The sequence below is a fragment of the Parasteatoda tepidariorum genome, chromosome 4, assembly GCF_043381705.1.
Source record: "Parasteatoda tepidariorum isolate YZ-2023 chromosome 4, CAS_Ptep_4.0, whole genome shotgun sequence".
Classification (NCBI taxonomy): Eukaryota; Metazoa; Arthropoda; class Arachnida; order Araneae; family Theridiidae; genus Parasteatoda; species Parasteatoda tepidariorum.
Window position 1 is genome coordinate 47,528,098 of NC_092207.1, and position 24,546 is coordinate 47,552,643.

The following is a 24,546-nucleotide window of genomic DNA, read 5'->3' on the forward strand; positions in this document are numbered from 1 at the left end:
AATAATTGAGCTGAAATTTTAAATAGTATTAGACTTGAAGTCTGGTAAGGAATACGCAAAATTGTTTCATTAATTTCGAAACAGTTATAAAACTGTTGGATGTTTTAACGTCTAGCTTTTTTTTTATCCTGTAGTTGATTTAAATTAATTTCTTTATTCAGGTGGTATAAGCTAAAGATATGCAAAATTTATGTTACAATTATCTTTCTCTAAAATTAGCAACCCTTTTTAATAACTAATTTTCATATGTTAATTTATAAGTACTATATTTTACACCGCAAATCTAAACAGTATAATATGTGAAACCGAAGAAATATTTTGTTCCGAAAACACTTACATATCCTATATTTGAATTGTCGCCTTAGTTTATATTTTTATCGATTTATAAAATTCATTTACCTAAGGGAATTCCGTATTGAATTTTTTCTTCAGTGAAAACTTATCTTTTTATTAATTTATCTAATAATGATTAGCTCCATTTTGTAAGTTTTAATGAATGCAAAATGTGAATTGTCCTGAACCGAACTGTCCAAAATCTAAAATTTGAAATATTTGGGTAAACTGATCACAAATAAAAAAATATATGATTTTTTTTCTCATTGGCTATTCAATTAATTTCATTCCAAAAGGTGAATTACGCAGTTCTTTTTGATGTTTTCCAGTTGTTCAAATATGACCTTTAGAGTAATTAACTGAGGCTAATGAAAGAAAATTACAGCAGCCGATGTGTAGTGGTGTTCCAATTTTATCCGCTAAAGGATTCACCTGTATAAACAATAACATAGGAAGCATTTGTTACAATAGTTTGAATTCTAATTTCAGTAGCTTTTTATCACATGAATGCTTAATTAAATTCTCTATTAATAGTAAAGCAAATTACAACATTTTGAATCCTTTGATAGGTATTAAAGGATTAATTATGGAGATGTTGCTGCAATATCAAAATAGTATGTAAAAGTAAATTTAGATTTTCTTTAACAACCAATAATGTAAGGAGTGTAGAGATTAGCTTATTAATTTGAAAGATAATTTGTAGGCATCCTATACAATACTATACCTAATATATATTTTATTACTAATAGGTTCTGCACAAGTTATCATTTAAAATATTAAAGAAAAAATGTACCTTCATTCTTTTCATTATTAATAGTTAAAGAAAATTTTAACATATTTCAACATACAAATTTGATTACATGGTGACTAAGAAGCATCTGCACCCATATCTCCGTTGATCTATTCAAAATGATTCAAAATATAAAATTTTACCTAAATTAAGTGTTATAAGTATGAAAAATAAGCCTTAAAAGTTTTATCTTGCTATGAAATATCTTAAGTCAAATTTCTAAAATTGGAGGGACAAAGATGATGCAAAACAGGATAAACACATTATAGAGCTTGTCTTTCACCTTCATAAGTTAGTCTAAACTAATTGTTCCTAATTTTTTTTTTAATAAATGACGTGTTTTTTTTTGTTGCAATTTTTAATGTTTTACAGCATTTTTTAAATTTTTTTTGGAAATATCAAATCATTTGTAAAAATGACTAGTCAAGCGCATTGTGATTGTCTCTTTGTAGGTTTACTTCTAATGAATCATTAAGAATAAGTGGAAATCCATTTTATTTGTTCGTATATTCGTTTCTGAATCAAATTTTTTTTATTCTACTCAAAAAATAAGGCAACTGTACGCGTCGATTTTCTGTCAAATTGTAACTCTTAAAACTATGTCGTGAAAAAAAGATGCTATAAACAAATTTGAATTCGATCGTCTCAAAGAATGTTTTTCAAATTTTTTATTAATTTTTTTTTAATTTGTGATTCATTTCTTGATATTAGTTTATTGCAACTATTTTATTTTTTCAGATGATTTTAATTTTAAAAATGAAAATGCAATTATCTTGTCAGCTAAGAACAGTATCGAAGACTAAGCTGTGAGGCTTTAAGTATTATTGAGCAAACACTAAACCGAAGTGACACAATATTTCTTTATATTTATCTTGGAAGTTAATTGACACCTTTACAATATGATTATATAAATTGATCAATTTATTAATGATTATTGATACGAAAAACATTTTCCAAGCTGTTATTAGTTTGAAAAAAAGTTCAGTATGTGAACACATAGAAATTACAGAGAAAAATATTCCGTTAAATTACCGTACAGCATGACGATAATATTTTGGGTAAACAAAACTATAATTCTAGTTAATAAAACCAAAATATACGGTATTTAAATGATTCAGTTGGTATTTTTTTTTGTTAGTAGGGTTACAGTTAACCAAATATTCTTCGCTTAAAATTATTGTTCTTATTACCACACATTTAGTAAAAAATACAAAACTGAAATGTAAATTTAAACGTATAATAGGTTTTATAGAATCATGTTTGATATCGTGATGAAATTACCAAATTTTACCACAATTATCAGAATTTATCATACATAAAAAAACAAATCATTACCAAAGTGCTTTGGTAAAAATTGACATTCTTTATGATGTTCTCTTATAGCTAAAAACGCAATAAATTTTCCCATATTCAAGTAGTTTTTATCATATATTTCTTTTATATCTCAGTGTAAAAAACTTCTGCAGAAGGAACTGGAGTTATCATCCGTATGTACGTTTGATAAATAATATTAAATATCAAAATTAATTAGGAAAATGGTTCCGAAGTGCTTAAAAGAGAGCATATTGCCAACCAGCTAAAACTTTTGGGAAGAAAGTTGACGGGAAACCAAATCGGTTATCTTTAAAATATTAAAATTATGCTTCCCAAAAAAAATTAACGGTTATATATTTTTTATTAAAATTGCTAAAAGTAGTTGTGCACCTGCGAAGGAAAATTCAATAGAGTTTTGTAAAAGAAATTGCAGAAATAATTTTATCTGACACCCAATTTAAAAGAAAAATAAAAGTTAGTTCTCTTCTTTGAGAATTTTTAGAAAGATTAAACTCTCATTAATCATATATAAAACTATTATGCTATCATCCATGGAAAAGTCAAATAGACTCTTTCAATCTTGAAAGAGACGAAAAAGAGAAAATTCGACAAAATCATTTATAAATGAAAAAAAAAAGTTGTAGCTGAAAGAAATGAAATGAACTTCTTGGAAATGATGGATTCAGAATACTCCAAGAGAAACCAGAGTGCCAAAATTCTTCAAAAAAGATTATTTGTGCTGGCATTTTTTTAAAACTACTTATGCATGAATGTTTAAATACAAAATTTTTTAAATTATTTAATTTATAATAATATAGACCAAAAAAAAAATCCAGAATGATTTAAATATTAAACTACATTTTCATTAGAGAGCCCTTGTTTCGAATCCTGGACAAGGCATGGATGTTCTTTCCTTCTCTGTTCCTGTCCTTACTGTGAGAGCAGTGCCTCTCGCAGAGTGGTCAACAAATCTGTCCTACTGATACCTGAATGACAAGTGTCAATCAGGTGGGCATTGGGAAAAAAAACAATTAATAAAAATATCTTTTCCCTACTTTCTTGCATGAGTTTAACTACAATTATACGCACTTCATTTTATGAAAAATCAATTATTAAAAGCGTAAACTAAGGAAAATATATCTAAAAGTTAAAACACGTAATTCTATAACTGGAAGGTATTGACTACACGCTCGAATGTGTGAACATCCTGATTTTATAAGGAAGAATGAAAATTTCAGTTCATTCATTGATATAAAATGTCCATAATGCTAAGTTCAAATAACTCATTAATCAAATAAAAAAAATAATCATTTCGTTTGTTAATTCTTAAAACGAATATTTCATTAAGGAAAAATACCATTTTGACATGAATATTGAAAATATATTTATGTTTAAATTAGTGTAATGATTAGAAATATGAAACAATGGATATGCTCTATTACCGTACACCTATCTAGCATATGCATAAATGATTTTATAAAATAACTACAGAAAGAATACTTTCTAATATTACTAAGCATTTATTTATTTAACGCAACATTTTTTATTTGTATGCAAAAGGAAATCGAGAAAATTAAAATTAATAAAATTTATTTTTGGTAAACAATTTGTTAAAGCTAAGCTCATGTGATTGAATATCAGCCTTTAACTGTTTGCATTTAAATATTTGAATTGATATTTTTTATATCATGTGAAAAATTTAAAGTTAAATTTCATGTGTACGTAATAAAAAAGAACATCTAATAAAGATAATTAGTATTTAAAAAATAGCAATAATCCAACGTAAGACAACATCGAAACTTAAAATGTAGCTTTTCATTCAATTTTATTAACTAAACAAAATGGCAACTTTTCAGAAGTTATTTTGAAAATATTAGCATCACTGATGTACTATAGAGAATATAATACAGTTAAAAATGTAGCTTCCTTTCCTCAAAATTTAAATTACATACCTCTTGTTTATACAATATAATACTTATTTATTCTTTAAGTTAATCAAATTATCTCAAAAATTACTTTTATGTAATTAGTAAAATTACTCAAGAAGTTAAAATAATTCTCCACAACTGTTAATAGTAACAGTAACTTCTAACATATTGAATAACTTTTTTAGTTTTAATGGAATCTAATCAAGTTGAAACATTTCATTTGATAACGATAAATTATTTAAGCTTAAATTGCTTATAATTCCAGGTTGCTCCCAAACATATAAAGTAAAAAAAACATTAGATAATTGCAGATTATAGATTTTTATTTATGTATGGATTAATAAAAAAATTATGAAGCACTGATAACACTAAGGAAAAAACATTCTATTGCATGTGATTTTTTCAAGCATCTTGTATATTTTTACTTCCCTGATTTCAATTTTATGATCTGTTTGAGTTATATTTTTAATTTAAAAGGACACTGTTTTGTCTGTGTTTGATGGTATGAATTTAAAAACGTTATATGTAACAGGGGGTAGAATAAATATTGCGACAAACTTCTAGGGGAAATGGGAAATAGCCAAGTTTAAATTTGCATGGGATCCCATGCTCGAAAATGTTTCCATACACCGCTAAATGCGCTTTACTTTTATGAACTGTTTCTTTTTCGTGTGCTTCTGATAAGGTCATAGTACGGATATATATATATGTATATATATATACAAATAAAAATAATTATGATAAATATATTCACTCATTCTTGAATTACCTCTTTTTTACTTTCTGACTACTCTCATCCCTGCTTTATGTACATTCTCCGCAAAGCGGGCGCTCCCGTAACCAGGCGCTGGCAGTCATCTTTGCCCTGAAACATTATTTTCTATCTCTTCACACCAGACGCTATATTTTCTAAATTTGAAAAAAAAAAAAAAATTGTGCTTTAAATTGCAAGAAAACTAATTTTTCACCACTTTTAAAACATGTAAATTTTATGCCTTATAAATAACTAAAAATATTGTTAAGCTATTTCACTACTAAAGAATCAATCTTTCTGACTGGTCACTTGCCTTATATTTGCAAAGAAAGGAAAGAAAATGATACTGCTCATTAGGACGATGACATCTTTTGATCTTTTCATCAGGATGATGCAGGTTATGAGACCCTACAAAGCTTCTGCCCTTGACAATGCCTTAAATGCTCTCAATGCTTTTTCCCCACTGAAAATTTTTTTCATTTTCTTATAAATTTGAAGACTGCATTTAAAACAGCTAAGGTAAAAAAAGAGAACAGAAATGTAATCTTCGAGATGTTTAATATAAATGAAGCATTTATTCAGACACTTGATGGGTGATTAAATGTGAATATATCAACTCCATAGTTCCTTTTACCTTACAGGTAAACATTGATTTCTTTTGTTTTCCGTGAATCGCAGGAGGTTTACCTTCAGGGAGGTAATAATCACATTTCNGTAGGCTTTCCTAACCCAGGGGAATGAGCAACAACTACAACGAACGAAATTAAAATATTTTTTTTTTCTGAATAATAACAGTAAAAGTAACCGTCAAAAAAATATGAATAACTATTTTAGTTTCTATGGAAGCTAATTGTTTAAACATTTAATTTAGTAACAATAAATAAATTAACCTCAATTTATTTATAATTGTCCTTGGCTCCCGAACATGTAAAGTGAAATGAACATTATTTAATTGCAGATTATAGCCTTTTATTTATGCATAATTAATAGGAAATAAAACACTTATATTGTAGCTATTAATAAATAGCACTTTTTGTAAAGTTTAAATATGTGAACTACTTAAAAATTAGATAAATAAAGAAAAGAACCCAATCAATTCTACAAAAATATCTAATTTAGAACTCAGAATAAATATAAGGCGTTTTGTCAAATAATGTGAAACGGAAAGCTGATGAAAAACATTTAATATAATAAAGAAAAATATACGGAAATAGTTTAAATTATTTAAAAACTCCCCCTTCTTAAATGAAAATAAGTTTAAAAATATTTTACTGTCATATAATCCTTGTTATGAACTTTAAAAGGAATTCTAGAAAATGTTTAAAAATTAAAGTAGCTGAATAGTGTAAAGGAGAATCTAATAATCGATAACCGGCTTTAGTTAGCGACATAGTATTTTTTTCTAGAACTTTAGCCGACCATTTTCTTTATACCTCTAACGCGGGGATTTCTTTTGATTTCACTCCGACGATTTTTGAACTTTCTTCTTATTTTTTTTTACATTCAAACTTTGTAACCAGTGCGACTTAAAAGAAAATAAGTGACGGTTGGGCAAAAAAAGTTTTTTACTTCTCAGAACCACTGATATCTGTTCAGAGATCTGGAAAGTCACTTTCTTTAGCGGAGATATTCTTTGTTTTTGATCTCCGCTAATTTTTCTTTCAAGAACTCCCAGAAACAAATTAAAAAAAATATACCGAGAAAAACTTCAAAACAGAACAAAAACGGAATGAAAAAAATGCCTCTATCACAGCTTACATTATAAAAAAAGTGCATTTATTTTACTTTTTATTTTCTTTTTGCCTTATTTGCTTTTTGTTTTATTTTGCCTGTGGGTGGTTTAGGAATCCATTGCACTAATGATTCTGGATGCTATGGAAAAGCGAAATGCTTTTGTTTCGAACGAATTTTACTTTTTATTCATTTAAAATGTATATAAAGTTGGATGTTGTTTGGTCTTTGGAGTGCAACTCATATTCAGAAAGCTACTTTTAAAAATGGCTGCAGGTGTATTCATTCTTACTTAAGTGGTTTTTCATTATTTTTCTCCGGTGTTATGTTCCCCTCTCTCATTCTCGTGGTTTTGAAGGGAAAAAATTCCAATACTTTAGAATAAGCATTTTTAATGTTTTAAAAATGGAGTAAGGTTTAATCAAGCGAAGCATTGTTTGTTTTGCTCTAAAAGCATCTTTAACTTTGTTGAATGATCAAACCCTTACTGAGTCAATGATTTGCATTCAATTGACTGGAAAAAGTAACTATGTATTTAAGTTGATTTGAACTGAAATTTGGTGGCTGTGAAAATCTTTGTATTCAAACAGGGATAGTTTGGTAACATAGAAATTTCTTTTTATAACAAATGTTTCATTAACACAACAAGAATAATTAAGGCTTCTACTGAATCATAAATAATAGCATAACTCAATTTATATGCAACTGAAAAATAAATTAAATACTTAACTTGTTTCATTATTATGTGCTGTGTCTTGGAATAAAAAATTAAGAGTTTCTTTTTAACAAAAAATAAGTGTTTTACTGGATCATAAATAATCGCTTGATAACTCAATTTATATGCAACTAAAAATAAATTAAATACTTTACTTGTTTCATTATTATGTGCTGTGTCTTGGAATAAAAAATTAAGAGTTTCTTTTTAACAAAAAATAAGTGTTTTACTGGATCATAAATAATCGCTTGATAACTCAATTTATATGCAACTGAAAAATAAATTAAATACTTAACTTGTTTCATTATTATGTGCTGTGTCTTGGAATAAAAAATTACGAGTTTCTTTTTAACAAAAAATAAGATTTTTACTGGATTATAAATAATCGCTTGATAACTCAATTTATATGCAGCTAAAAATAAATTAAATACTTTACTTGTTTCATTCTTAAATGCTGTGTCTTGGAATAAAAAATCAAGTGTTCCTTTTAAAAAAAATACGTGTTTTGCCATAATAATCGCTTGACATCTCAATTCATATGCAAATAAAATAACATAATTTGAACTTTTAAATAAAATAATTTGAAACTTTACGAAGTTCTAATGAGGACGCCATAACACGGGAGAATCTTTTCATCTCAAATTATATTTCATACCCACAACTAATTTAAAATGTAAAGTATAGAAGAAAATAATTTAAGGCGAACCTAAAGTAAGTCACGAAGTTTTAATTGCTGGAAAAATCTAAAAATATCAAAATGCAAGTGAACTATTGGAAAGAAACTTCCCAATTGCGTAAATTCTATATCTTATCACAATTTTTTTTCATTTTGTTATTGGAATATTTCCATTGTAATCATTTAGTTATTTTTTTGAAAGATCGGTCCTTACAAGCAACAATCTATAGGGGAGAGTCGGGTAGTCCCACCCAGCGGGTACCCCCGCCCACAGTCAATTTCATATGAATAGAATATTTTTTCAAGTCAATGGGCCATCAGGCATTAATTGTTATATTAAAAAAAGATTATTTTCAAAGTTTCAAGTGTTTATGCAGCTGTTAACATGGTAAACAATTGTTTTAAAAATATGTTGAATGCAGTAGTCATGAAATTAAGAAAAATTGGCTGAATATTTCGATTAAACTTCATTTTAATACTAAAAAAATAATTTTTTCTATGCACACAACATTAAAGTATGTAGTCTTAAGTTTAATTTGCACAAAGAAAGAAGTTTATATGTGAAAAATAGTTCGAGTAATTACAAGTTTACAAAAAAATTGGATTTCGATTAACCCCGCTCACATGAATGTCGGGTATCACAGCCCAATTTTATTTCGTCGATAAATGTACGGTTGCAAAGATTATTATTTTATTGCTTCAAATTTGAATGTTATATGCATTTTTAGCAAAAAATGTTGTTGTTATTAAATGATTGTTATTAAATGATAGAATTCACTAAAAGTATATAAATATGTAATAAATAAAATAATTTTGTGATAAAAATGATAAATGAGGTTTATCTATTGTCAATACATTGGTCATTTTCATTTACACCTGAAAAAACAGTCAAAAAACATAATTTTTGTAACTGGGCGGGGCTACCCGACACATTTTGAAAAGAGCTGAAAAACATGTTTTTTTAAATTTCTATTTTTTTAAGTTAAACTATTCTTTTTTTGGTTTATTCTTTTTGCATTATTTAATTAGATGGTAAAACAATAGAAACATACAAAAATATTGATTATTACTCAATATTATTCAGAAATATAAGCAATACTCCTTAAGTGGGCGGGGCTACCCGACTTTCCCCTATTTCTTAATATTATCGCATTATAAAGTTATATATGTTTTTAAAGCATTTATTAATAAATTTCCTATTATACCTTTCCAGATAAATTTTTAAAGATAAATAATTAACTCGAAAATTTCATTCTTTATACCATTTTATTAATACATCTCTACTCTTATATTAGTACAACATTTACAAACTTCGTTTCTTTTTTACTTAAAATATTTTTTATTACTTATTTGGGGGAAAAAACCGTGAAAACATATCAGTTTAAGTGCAGAATAGTTAAATTGAAGTGTTTAAACTACCATCAATATATCGTTTATCAAAAAAAAAAAAAAATTTCGTCTATAATATAAATACATTAAACATCATACAAACTTCTTCTTCCTTCATAATTTTGTCTGTTATATATTGTTTTGGTTTTTATGCAGTAATGTGACATTAAAAAAAATCCAAATTTTCAACTAATTTTTTTAGAATAATGTTATTATTTATCTTTACATTTTCCTGTTATGACATATAAAATAAAAAATGAAGTAGAATAAAAAATATATATTTCGTTCTAATCAGAATCTTTTGAAACAAAATGACATCAAAAATGAAAAATAATGAAGACAGACATCTCGCAAATAATATAGACTTCATTTTCAGCACAAAACACAACAAAATAATGTACCTTATTTTTCCTTAGTTTTATGGAATAATTTATTCTTAACTTCTGACTTTATGTATTGCTATAAAAAAACTAATTTAAGAAAGACAAGTTTTGATAGATTTTATAGTTTTTTAATAAGCAAGTCTGAAATTCCATTAATGGGATTAGATTTTGATGTAAGATAATTAAATGTGTGAATGTTGTTAGACGTCAGGGATAAGAAAAAATTATTTTACACTGTGGTAAAAACTTTTTAATAAAGTATTTGAGGTACTTAATTATTTTAGTGGAGAAAACGTAAAAAATAACAAGTTTTGAATATTCTGACGATGTTTGCCTTGAGATTCTGTATTCTTAATAAGTACAGGGTATTTAAATTGACAGCTAGCTTAGAGTGTCATCTGTACACTACGAAATTTTATACTTTTGCTGAAATATTTTCCATCGAAAATATGACTCTGCCGTTGCTAAAACGTAAGTACAAAAAACATCAGGGAGTAATTTAAAATGTAGTTTAATTCATAAAATAATGTTTTCTGACGTTGGAGTTTTAACAATTTTGAACCAAGAAAAAAATAAGTTGTTTATTATGTTTAAAAATTGTTTTTATGCAAATAACATTTAAAAAAAAGCCTTGTTTCAAAAAATTGTCCCTTCAAAAGTGACATATAACCTAAGATTTTGTTATTTAAGGTCATTGATGCTCGTAAATCTCTGTAAGCCCTAGTTAAACTTTTCTACTACTCCTGGTTTTTAACAAGCAAAGATTATTATTTTTTAACGTAATTAGGGAAAATCAATGCTATTCTAACATAGTTGGCTTATAAGAACTGTTTTCTTATGTTACCATTTTTATTGTAAGTTCATTACCCATGAAACAAATTTATGTTAAGTAACTTTATGAAGAGTAATTTAGTTTCTTTTATCAACAAAAGATTTATTTATAGTTTCTAACAGCTAGTTTTATACTAAAGCCTTATATAAAGACTTATGTATTTTGACAGCTGATCTAGCAAGGCTTGCTTGTTAAGACATTCAATTGATTCTGCGCAGTAATTTTTTTTTTTTTTTTTGCTTGCTATAGAAAAGGGAAACAAATGCTGCTCTAACAACAACAAAAAACTATTCGATGTACTAGGAGAAAATATATTTTCTGTTCGCAAGTGTCAAAACTGGTTTGCAAAATTTCGATGTTGCAAAATTTCGATTAAGATACATGATGACGCACCACGAAAGTTTAAGCTAATGAAGAAGCAATAAAGATATTAATTGACCATCGAATAACGACTCGTGAGATCGCTAAGACATTGAATTTATCATGAGCATTCATGATCATTTGAAAAATGTTTAATCTGAAATCCCAATATATGAACTCATCATGTTTTTACGGATAGAGATTTGTGCCGTCACATTGAAGTCTTTGATTTGATTCTGAAACATCAAAAAATATATCAACTTCAGAGCCACATCATCACTGAGGACGAAAACCAGATTGTGAACAACTATGGTGTGGTCTCTACAATTGTTTTTAAAAGAGTAAGTCTTTTACATTAAATAAGGGGGTCAGAATTCACCTGGATCAGTTTTTTGGAGTAAAGGAACAAAAGTTTCCTGCGTGGGGAATCATGTTACTGCTAGAAGGAAAGCAAAAAGCTTTAGACCAGAAAGGATGATAAATGATTCAATAAAATAATTATCCACTATAAGAAAATCGTTTCATTTTTATTAAAGAAAAAAAAACGCTTTCCGAAACACCAATAGAAGATTTTATTTAAGCAAACTAATTAAGAGCTAATTTTACTTTGAAACAGAGACGAAGCAAACAATGTCTTACTAGTAACTATTTAAAAAAAGCTACAAAACTGTTTTGCAAAAATTTTAAATTGATTCCTAAGAATTATGACTTATGACTGAGAATTATGAATCTGTAAGGCATATACCAATAATACTAAAAGTAACCTTTTTTCGAGGAACGTTTTTTCAGCATCTGAACGAAATATTGCTTCAGATTTTTTTCACTGAATATTTATATATACATGTTACACTGTGATAACTTTTAATACATATCTTTACCTCAAGAAATTTTTAAATATTATGAACTGAGAACTTGTAATTTTTTAAAAAGTTTCATCATTTTTGAACAAAAATTTCTCGCAACACAGAGCACACAGAAAGTATGCTGGTTACCACTAAAACATTATCACAACATGCAACCGATATAATCTCAAATGTTCCTAAAAAATTTCAAAGAGGTATCATAAGTAGTTTGTTAGAAATGATGTATCGAAAAAGGTCAGTTTTTAACATTATTGATATAAGCCCTCCCTTCAAGGTGTTTAGGAGAAATAAGATATGTATATAATTGGATACCTGCAAGTGAAGTATTTCGGGTATCTCGATCCTGATTGTTTGATTAAATGTGGCATTTGTTTAGGTTAGAAATTGTTCTTTCCATTCTATTTCGAGAAAGCCAAGCCCGTCAATTATCAATTCCCTTTAATGTCGCATTCCATACTCTTTCATAAAGATTTTTATTCTTACACTATATATTTATTACTTAAATTAACACAAATACAGGCACGAAGTCATGTACAATATAAACAAACTGATTATTCATCAAAGTTGCTAGGTAAATAAGACCAAAATATATCACTGTTACAATAAAATGCATAAACAAATAATAAATCTAAGTTAAGTAAAAGAAGTGGACGAGAAAGAATTCTATTTCAAGTAATTTGATGTGTGATTCGGCATAGTATTTAATTAACTTCCTATTAATTAACATTCTAACTTGTGTGGAGAAACTTAGCTCAATTTAAATACGTCATTTTACTTATAAACGTTCAGCTGGCGCTGACGTCATAGGTCACGTGTTTGGGTACCAGTGACCTTCTTCCTCTTGAAATGCAAGTGCCCAATTAATAACATCATATCATGGAACGTATTTATTACCTGGTCGGTAAATTTTACGAACTTGAAATCCGTAATTATTAATAGAGTAATAACTATAAATTAAATTCGTCGTCTAGTGCAGAAGCAGAAACTTTGATTCAATCTGTAAGAGCTTTAATTAGAATTTTGATAAATAAAGTTTTAATTTTCAACTTATTAAAGAATGTTTTTAAAATGATCATAATTAATTTACATTTTACTTAAAACTGACAACATAAGTATCTAAATAATATACTATCCTTCACTGAGTAAAAAATACAGTCGTTGTTGTTGTTCATTTACGTCGCACTAGAGCTGCACAATGGGCTATTGGCGACGGTCTGGGAAACATCCCTGAGGATGATCCGAAGACATGCCATCACAATTTTAATCATCTGCAGAGGGGATGGCACCCCAGCTTCGGTAGCCCGACCACCTGCACGCGAAGTCTATCACTTTACGGTAGAACAGTTTAACGAGGACCAATACCGCACACCCTCGGTCCCTACGCAGGCTGATCTAAGTGGTCACCCACTCACACACTGACCGTAGCCAGTGATGCTTGACTTCGGTGATCCGCTGGGAACAGTGTCTTAACGATCAGTCCACTGCGGGACTAAAAAATACAGTCAAAACTACAAGAATATGGTAAAGTTTAGAGTGCTTCTGGCTCTATGGAAACCCCAAAAAGCACGGTAATTTTTAACAAAACTCTTTGGTGATGACTGATTGGCTGTTAAGATGTGGTATTTATTTACGTTAACAAGTGTTCATTCCATTCTATTTCGTGTAAGCTAAACCCGAGAATATCAATTCTTTAAAGTGACACAGTCTTTGTGGCACAGTAAAGTGACACTACGTTCTTTCATAAAGATAGTTTCGCAGAGATTTCAAATTTTTCACTATACATATCCAACTTATCACAAACGTTTATGTTCAACTGGCGCGAAGCCATGTAGAACATAAGCAAACTAATTATACATTGAAGTTTTTAGGTACACGAAACCAAAATATATCACTGTTACAATAAATAAATGAATACAAATAAATGACGTAGACGAAAAAGAATTATCTTTTAACGAATTCGATATGCGATACAGCACAGTACTTAAATAATTTCCCGTTAATTAACAATCTAACTTATGCTGCGAAACTTGGCTCAACATTAACACGCCATTTTGCTTATAAAAGCGTCATCAGGTGGTACTGACGTCATAGACCACAAGTGTGGTATCTGTGATTTCTTCTTCTTGAAGAGCAAGAACATAATTGAAATTTTTTTAAGAATTTTCAGATTGAGGTCTAAACTCACCCCTTGCATGCACTGCCTATTTTTCAGGAAGATAGAACAGATGGATCTGGAGGAGCACAGATTCGAACAAACAAAATCTTAATTTTATTAATAAAAATGAAAATACCAGTTTAATCATTAAGGTCTTAAAAAGTGTTGATCCTTCTTAAGTCGCTAATTTGTTACTTAAAACCATTAATAAAGCAAACAATATTCCTTTACATTTTTGTAATTTAAGAATCCCGGATATGTAGGCTATTTTCCTAGCATTATTATCTATTATTTAAGCTTTTTTTTTCATTTTACTTTTCGCGCCAGTAACGATTTCCAATGCAAATACACAAAAAAATCTATTTTAATTACTGTCTTCTGATAAATAAAAAAAAAGAATCTTAATAAATGCTATTCATTACCTCACTGTGATAAAATTAATGACGCATAATATGTTTTTTTCATCACTCAAAAAGCGATTTTCGCTCCTTCCTATTACAGTTTTCAGCTAAAAAAATTGAAATGAGAGCAAATGAATAATTTCGTTCCTTTTTCTTTTACTTTTCTTTAAATAAAAATATAACTGTAGGAATTTAATAGTAAAGGATGGGCACGTCAGCCATAATTGAACTTCTGACATTATCTTTTATTTACTAAGGAAAGCTTTTTGAATTTGATATTTTCAGTATTTTTTTTTCTTTTCTATTTCTTCATTTGAAGAAAAAAATATTTTTTTTATTGTTTGAGTTTGATCATGCATTTTAATCGTAGTTTTTAAAACGAAAAGATGAATATTTCATGTTTATATATACACATAATTACACAAAGAGAATTAAAAAAATAATTTCAAAGGATTTTTAATACAAAAAATAAAAATAAATAAAAAAATAATCAATAAATTTAAATAAATAAAAAATAAAAATATTATTTAACCAATTAAAAATGCAAATACAGAAAAACATATAAATAGTAAGAAGATTAAATAAAAACCGAAAAAAAAACGGAATTAAGATCAGAAGCTCTAGCCAGTTTCAATGTCTTTTTTTGCAGGGGAATTTAAAACTTAAATGCTAATATAATCGGATAAAATTGACAATTAAAAATGTACCAACTTTTTGAAACAGGAACAAATAAAAAATTTAATAAAACTCACTGTGAAAATCTGTCATTTTCAAGCAACTACTTCTTCTTACTACTGGGAAGAGATATCCAAAAAAATTTTTTAATAGCTAATTGGAAATTTCTTTGGTGCACAAGAAACAAATGGTGCACGAAATACTATGCGGAAAATACAAATAAAGATATGATACTAAGTTAATCTAAAGCGTTTTAAAAATTTACATTAAAAAAAGGATAAGGAGTGTAATTTTTTGCTTAAAGCAAATGTATATTCCCGGTTATAAATTGTACTGGCAGAATTCTAATTCACATTTTTTTTTCAATAGACAGCGTAGGGAGCAGTTAACTCCAAAATCAAAGAAAAACAATGGAGAATCACAATCAACTTTTCGAAAATCTTTTAACGAATGAAAATTACGTTAGGACATGCTTGATACTTCCACCAGTCACGTGTCACTATAGAAGATAAAAATTTGCGTACATCAAATCAGTTACAGGGTTTTGAAGCTATGCCAAAAAAAGTTTTATCAACTGTAGAAGGAAATATTTATACCCTGATATATATATATATATCTATACATATCCAACNCTTAACGATAAACGAACCTTTCAAACATTTACAAAAAATAATTATCTTTAACAAAGTTTCATCTTGATAATTTGAAGAATAAATTAACAGATAATATTTCATAATATTTAAGAATATAATATAATAATTTCATTATATTCATTATATTAAAGAAAAAATAAGGAATAAACAGATAAATTTCATTTTATTTAAAGTATTAGAAAGAAAAAATATATTAATTTTAGTTAAAGTAAATTGTAAGAAAAGTAACTGCCGAAACATATTGTTGATATATTATAATTATGACTTGACTTTATTTTAAATAGCAAGTTAATCTGCACTAAGATGAGCCTCAATTCACATTTTGAGTAAATCCAACGCAATGTTAATAGCATAGTACATGATAATGCAATGTAAATCTTGCTCTTACCATAGTAATCCTAGAAAGTCCGGGAATATTCCCTGGATCATTTATGGTATATTCTGTTATTCAAGCTAAACCATCTGATAAGATTTGACATAGATTTATTTCATCATAATACCTTGTTGTCGATGTTGTGTTTCCAATGAGCCATACAGAATGCTTTTTTCTTAAATTATTCTCACGATTTTCATAGATTAGCAGTTGTTTTATAAATAAAATTTCATTGAAAAGATTATTACTATGCCTCTTGCATTCTTCTTAAATTTTTAATTTTGACGAAACATTATAAATAGTTAATTTTCCTGTTATAGGGCGGACCCGTTCATACATCCATTCATTCACACACAGATATTAATTTTGAACTTAACCAGAGAACGATTAGGGGTACAATCACCGATTAGTACCCCTGGAGGCATTGATTTATTATGGGAACATAGAGGACTGTGTAACCTGACAGATTTAACTTGCGCCTTTACTACACGGGGAATCTTCGGCCGGCGAGGATCGAACCCAAGACCTCGTGGACATAGGCTCAACGCCCTACCAAATACACTATCCCGGCCAATATAATAAGTAATAAAATCTAATAAGTAATATAATATAATAAATAATATAATATAATAAATGATATAATATAATAAGTAATATAATATAATATATAATACAATATACTTAAGAGTCCATTGCGTTGATATAATTTATTACAATTCCATGAACCAAAAAAACCGACATCCAGTTGCCATTTTTAGTAATATATGCAGGCTCCAAGTAATAAATCTTATAAACATTTTAAAAAACGACTTGTTTTTCTTAACTTTAAAAGATAAAAATCCTTTGTAACTTATATAGTTTTCCTCAGACTACACATTACTTTTAATTTTTGCTTTCTTCGATAAATTAGATATTTTTAATTAATTATACGAATTAATTTACAGAACCACAAGAACGACACACAGTATTATCTGGTGGAAAGCTTTCCCTTCCCTGTGATATAATTTCACCAAGTGATGGAGATGAAGTATATCTAGTTCTATGGTACAAAGGTGATATTGCAACACCAATCTACAGCTTCGATGCCAGGAGAGGTCACGTGGGGCAAGCGAGGCATTCGTCCAAAGATTTCTTAACTGGTAGAGCCTATTTCAACACCGTACCTCGACCAGCTGTTCTGGAAATTTCCGGAATAAGCCCAGAAGATGAAGGAGAATATAGATGTAGAGTAGATTTCAGGAAAGCCCAAACACGGAATTATCAGATTGCCGTCAAAGTTTTAAGTGAGTATGGCTTAAATATTTCAATATCATTCATATTATAAATCTGGCAATATTAAATAACTCATCAAGTGAACTGACAATTACTTTATTATGCAAACGAGGAATTTTGAAAATGAATCGAGCAACTATGAAAGATAATCGAAAGCATTTAAAACATAACATTTAACGGAAACTTTGTTAAAAATAAATTTTTTATGTGAATTATATTGACAATTTATCTATTATTCTTTGAAACATAAGCATCATTATCATATAAAAACAGCAATAGAGCATAATAATAATAATTCTACTACTACTAATTACTAGTATTATTTTGATATTCTGCTAACAATGGGTGCAATATAACTCAAATAAAACGGAAATTGTTTTTATTATTTATTTTTTCAAAACCTGTTGTTGAAATATTTATGACGAATATTTTTTTTGGAGCCAGAATAATTTAATGAACTTCTTTTTTTTCAGCTGCCAATGGTCTCAAATATTTGTGTAGTTTTCAACCTATGATGCATAATTAAACTCATTAAAATTTGTTTGATTGTTAGGAAAAACAAAAAGTAGTTGAAAAATCGAATATTAGAAATGCCTCCAAGTTAAAAAAATTTTTGATGCTTCACATTTCACCTTTTTGATTGTTGATTTATTATACTTTGAAAGAGTTTATGTGCTTTCCTGATTTAAATTTAATTTGCTGTCTTTAATCAGTACACTTTTTTGATTTGAATTTTGTTAAAAAATTTAAAAATATCTATTAAAGATAGTAATTAGGGGAATGCATGAAATATGCTGTCATTTTTAACTACAAAAAAATAGGTGTATTGAAGATGAGAAAAAAGCAATATAGAGACAAATTTTAAAATTGTATAAGACCACACTGATAGTTAACTAAGCTATTCTACTTCTGAGGTTTAACGAAAATAATTTATTTAATAATTTAATTAAATTTTGTTAATAATTTAATTAAATTTTGTTAATAATTTAATTAAATTTTGTTAATAATTTAATTAAATATAATTATAAATTTAAATAAATAACTTATTAAACGCAAATAAATAATTTAATGCATAAATTTAAATATATTTAAATAAATTTAAATTATTAATATTTTAATTAAACTTGTAGTTTTCATGAGTACGATCTTTTATTTTGCGATGGAAAGCTCTTAAAATTCAATGCATGCTGTGAAAAAGCTACCTCCCATATTTTGAAAGACAGAAAGTTAAATCTCTCAAATGAAAGAGTGTTAATTCTGGAAAAATATACATTTTTGTTACGATTTTCGTAAAGTAGTGAAAAAGATAAATATATTTTTTGAATACTAATATGGAATCGGTCAAATAATTTCAAGAAAGCAAAAGTTAAACATACGAAATTCTTAAATTTCGCAACAACTGATTAAAAAATTTCACTCAAATTCTATAGGTTTCTATTTCTACAAATTATTCATTTAAAAGTAGTAAAAATTTGTATACTTCACAATTCAAAATTTTTTCAAGTAGTAATAACTGAAATGGTTAAAAAGTATTAGTCTAACTTTTTTTAGTTTTCGTAATTCTTTTTAAATAAACATGCTTAACAACTGTTTTTGATTCGTTTGAATGTTTTCTTGATTCACTCTAAAAACTAAACGTATTCTAGTAATATTGAGAAAAATACAAAAAATGATATAACATCAAAGGACCAATCCTTAAAAACTCTCTCGACAAACTAGTAGATTTCATTTGACCCCTTATTTTGTGAGTCAAAAATCTAAATCCGTTGGATAAAAGGCCAGTTAATTCAGAGAAAATATGTGTTTTCTGCCGAATCTTTAACATAATATATCGCTTTCACTATTTACTTAGCAGAGTTATTGACAAATTAATTAGATTCGATTTTAGTAACATTGAGTAAAATCATTCATCTTACTACATTAAAATCGAAGCATTCCATCAACTGTTATTAAGAATTGCTTATTTTTAATTTCGCGCTTTATACAAAGAGTAAGCATAGCAATATTTTTTATGCCATTGACCACACGATTGACACTCGTCATTCAGATATTAGTAGTGTAGCCACTCTTATCTGCCACTCTTTCAAGGGCACCACATTAGGTGGGCCAACGTTGCTCCCACAATAGGGACAGATAGTACAGGGAAGGAAAGAACATCTATGTCTTTTCCGAGATTCGAACCCAGGACTTTTCTGATGTAAGGTTAGTGATGCAAGGTCAACTTAACACTATATGATATAGCAGAACAATATCAAAACATCGTATCATGCGTGAATATTAATTGGAAAAATACTAATAACACAAAAACTCATAGAAACAAACGATACCAAGAAAATAGAAAAAATCTGAAGTTTATTGCTTAAAAAATTATATTTCAAAACGACCTTTTTTATCTCGCTATTTTTTATTTACTCATAACCACTCGGGCGAAAGCAAGTGATGAGATTTCTTCCAAAATATTTTACCATTGAGATCGTTCAGCCCTAGAAAATACAGCCTTAGTTTGCAAAAACAATTTTATCTTAAAAAAATATATAAATAAATAAATAAATGTATTAGAAATTTAATACATAAAGAAGCAAAAGCACAATAATACAATTTATGCTTCAGTTTTTTTTCGACATTTATAATATAAGCAATAAAATTAGTTCTAGTAATATAGATATTATTAAAAATACTGCATCGAATCTAATATAATCATTTGAAATTTGAATATATGTTAGTGAGACAGCAAGGGGAAGTAAAACATTTATTCATAGTGGGAATAAACCAATCTCGAAAACAAAATTATCTTAAGTTCATATAAACTTCTTTCAATGACATTTCTATCAATATCTTTCAAGGAAAACTTAAATTAAATATTGATTTAAAAATAAAATGAAAAACTGTTAGCAACATATACTTTCAAGTTGATATTCAGAAGCTGTTTAGTTCACATTTATAATATATATCAATTTCGTTGTTTTGGTGATATTTTATATTTTAATTTTAAAAAAGACATTAACTTAAAAATAATTTCGAAATTTTGACTCAGTAAACAATAAAAGTTTTAAAGTGTTATAATATATAAGATGTTCATTTAACGTATTGATTACTGATAATATTTCGAATTTTAAAATATAAATATTCTTTGCATTTTGTTAAATTGCGAGTTTATTCACAACAAAGCCAAAAGAAATAAGTTTATCTTATTAATCCATTTTATCAATTAATTTTATTATCCATTATTACTCTTATTAATCCAAATAGTTTTATCAATTACTGATTCCCCTTCATCGATTGATTTAAATTCTCTTAATGTAAAATATGATAATCTTATATTATTTTCATGCAAACAAAAATATTTATTATGAAATCAAATTTTATTACGAAAATAAGCGAAATGAAAAAAATTATGTGACGCTTTATATATATATATANATCTCATATTTTTTTGTAGATGCTAGTTTTAAAACTGTTATTTAATGCAGAATAATATATATATATATATATTGTATGCCTGATATTTAACTCTCCTTCAATCATTTTTAATTAAGTAATGTAAATAACTAAAATAATAAAAATCATATTTCAACAGAGAATAAAGTATGGTCAAAACGAGCTAAATATGGTAAATTTTAGCTTGTTTCTGTATCTATGGGAACATCAAGAAGCTCTATAATTTTTATCGAAGCAATTTGTTAATGATTTTGGTAAAATTAACAATGTAATATGGTTTTATAATATGTGATAAAATTTGTTAAATGTGATTAAATTTGATAATTTTATCATGATACCTTAGGGCATATAATAAAAACCATCTGCTAAGTTAAGTTTACCTTTAAGTTCTGTATTTTTTCTTAAATGTATGGTAATAAGAAGTATAATTTTATAAACAGAATTTTCGGAAAACCACTGTTAACAAAAAGGTTTTCCAAATGAGTTAGCTTAAATACCGTATAGTTTTGTTTTTCTTACCTGAAGTATGGATTTTCTTTTACCAGAAATGTCACTAGCATACAGTACGGCAATTTTACCAGAATTTTTTTTTCTCCCAGTAAGATTTAATGATTCATGCAATAGTTTTAGAAATTTTGCGAAAAACGCGTAAGTTGTAAATAGAATCAAAAGAAAATTTACCAACATTTACCAGACTACGACTGACCCCATGTTTCGATTGTCAAAAACTCAAATCCATAGATTAAATTCTTATGCTAACGAAATACGGTTTCTTTATGATTTTGTAATTTGAAGAATTCGGTATTTTAAGTTGATAAAATTATAATGGAGACGTTAAAATCTGATCCTTAGTTCAAAAGTTATTCTGTTGTGATGCACTCTACATGAAATCTTACTTACTTATCAATGAATAATTTTGATTCTTGAGTTTAATGGATTGCTCAGAATTTTCCCCGTCTCACATAATATTAATAATTTTTTTTTGTTGATAATTTTAACAACACATATCTGACATATCATATTTCGGTATGAATTATAGAAAATATTTTGCGTGAATTGTTTTCCCTTAAATTTTTGGCACATTTTTATAAGTACTCATATATCTTCTACTTTTTACGCTCTAAGTATCAGATTGATCTATCTTTTTCGCAATCTTACTGCGGCTTTATGCAGCTTATGCGTCTACAAATAAAGTAGCAGCTATCAAATTCCTTACCGCAAACTGTATCTTCTTGTTTTTTGTGTATCATGTACACGAGTCTCATGTGGCCTCTTCTGACCAGAATAAAGATAAAACAGCAACAGAGTATGTGCGGGGCCTCAGCTGCCGTAAAATAGTTCTCGAATGAGCTTTTTTCTCTTGCAAAAACAGCACGTAACTGCATTTTTATTCGGTTTTATTTCGGTCGACAAGTTCGAAAAAAGTTATGTGTCAAAAAACTTCTAGCAATTCTTTTATTTTTCATCATATTTGCTCAAGTTTTGCAATGGGAATACATAAAAAAAACTGTATCTTTTCAAAAGAAACCAATGTTAAGTTCAGATATTTTTTTTGCTGATGGTTACTCTTTTAAACTTTAAATTTTAAAACCTCCTTACACAAAGGAAAAACACTGGTAAAATTTCCGTACCGTATGGTAACTACATTTCAGGCAAAAAAACAATGAGTCTGGTCAATAAAACCAAAATATCTGGTATTCAAATCATTAACTAAAATAACTTTTCCGTTAAAATGGTAACGGCTTTCCGGAAATTCTGGTTTTCAAAATTATAGTTCATACTACGATATAATTATAAAAAATTGCAAAACTGAAATGTAAGTTTAACAGAATAATGCTGTTTTAAAGTGTCATTATATAATTACCTACTATTGCAAAATTTTTTCGCAGATTATAAAATCATCTTGTATCGTAAATTTTCCCAAAATTATTAGCGAAGAGTCTTAGTAAAAATTGCCAAGTTTTCTTGTGTTCCCATAGAACTAAACACACGCTACATTTTGCCTTATTCTAGGAGCTATGACCATACTTTTACAGAGAACTTTCTTTTTAACCATTCCTGAATTCACTGAGTATATATACCGACTACCATGGTGAATTTTATGGTTAGACAATACGATTTTTAATGGAGTGCTACGAAAAAAATCATTTCGATGTCAGAACGACTCTTCATTTAGATGTTTGATGCAATAAATTTCAGTAGTGCAAAGCAAGAATCGTAATCGTAAAATAGGAATCATAATCTTGAATCGTAAAACAAAATGTATACATTGTTATTTTATTTTAAATAAACATTGCAATTTGTTTATTGTTGCTGTTTTTTTTTCATATACCAAAACTACATTTTGCATATTTAAGTACCTGAATATAAATAACTATAAATTTAATTTTTCTTCACTTAAAAAAAGTTTTATAGCACTGCAAAATATTATCTACGAATAGGTAATCTTCGAAAATAAAAATCATGAAGTATCTGCTCTCCGATCATTCGAGAAGTTTAAACTAAGTTTTGATTGTAATTTATTCTAAATATGTATTTATTTCTTTTAATTTTCTAGTTCCTCCTGGTAAACCAGAAATAAAAGATGAGCTAGGAAAAGCACTTCAAGGTGTTATACGTTCATACAATGAAGGTGATACGTTGTACCTGATATGTGAAAGTAAAGGAGGTAAAGAAATATCTGTTTAACATTTTTACCCACATTAATGCATGCACGATCATACGAACACATTTCCCATTTTTAAACATATATTTAATATTTTGTGCAAATTTTAATTTAAAATTTTTTATTCTTAGTTGTTATGTCAGTTGTGTCTTCGCACAGAGATCATTTTAATATGTTAAAGTTTTGCATGCTGTGAAATGTCAAAATTTACGAACTTCTTATAAGTTTTATGTAATTAGACATTCTTTAACTCCTTAACGATCGGTTAATTTTCAAGAAAACGGTCATAAAAGTGCCTATTTTTTTAGCTTTTGTATTTGCGTATTTGATTAGTGCTGTCATCTAGTTTAAAATAAACTATCTACAATTACCTTAAAAATATCCTGGTGCTGCCATCTGGTGTGCGAAATGAGAAATAAAAATTTTTCCGTGCAAAGGAAATTAATTAGTTTTATTCTTATTGGTGCGTTACTACTGAACACTCCAGTCCATCAATATCACGGGATCGAGAAACAGAGGGCGAAACCTCACCCCGTCATTTTCACGGGAGTGAGATGGAAGGAGTTAAATCCCATGGAACTCTTAGCGGAAGTGTCTAAACGATAGTGTATTTACAGTCAGATTGTATAAAGTGTGCGAGATCCTGCTAATGAGCTGTGACATTAACTACGACAGATTTGATACTAGTCTTATTTGGCTAGGTTTGTGTGTTTTATACTCCTGTCTGCTTCTAGATAACTGGATTATGGGACAAATTATTGTGAAAGTCATCATATCGAAAACCTGTTAAATACTGTTATCAGCATCTAATAAACCATGGAGAAATGAAAAAGATTTTTCATCAAG

The 24,546-nt window shown here is 27.7% G+C and overlaps 1 protein-coding gene across 1 annotated transcript in view; it reads left to right on the forward strand.

Annotated features, from left to right (window-relative positions):
- The window catches only part of LOC107449925 (neural cell adhesion molecule 2), a 458,476-nt gene that overhangs the window by 268,584 nt on the left and 165,346 nt on the right, over positions 1-24,546 (forward strand). The window contains exons 2-3 of the mRNA XM_016065606.3: positions 17,270-17,608; positions 23,593-23,703. Coding sequence (XP_015921092.1) covers positions 17,270-17,608; positions 23,593-23,703 — 450 coding nt within the window. The remainder of the gene's footprint in view (positions 1-17,269; positions 17,609-23,592; positions 23,704-24,546) is intronic.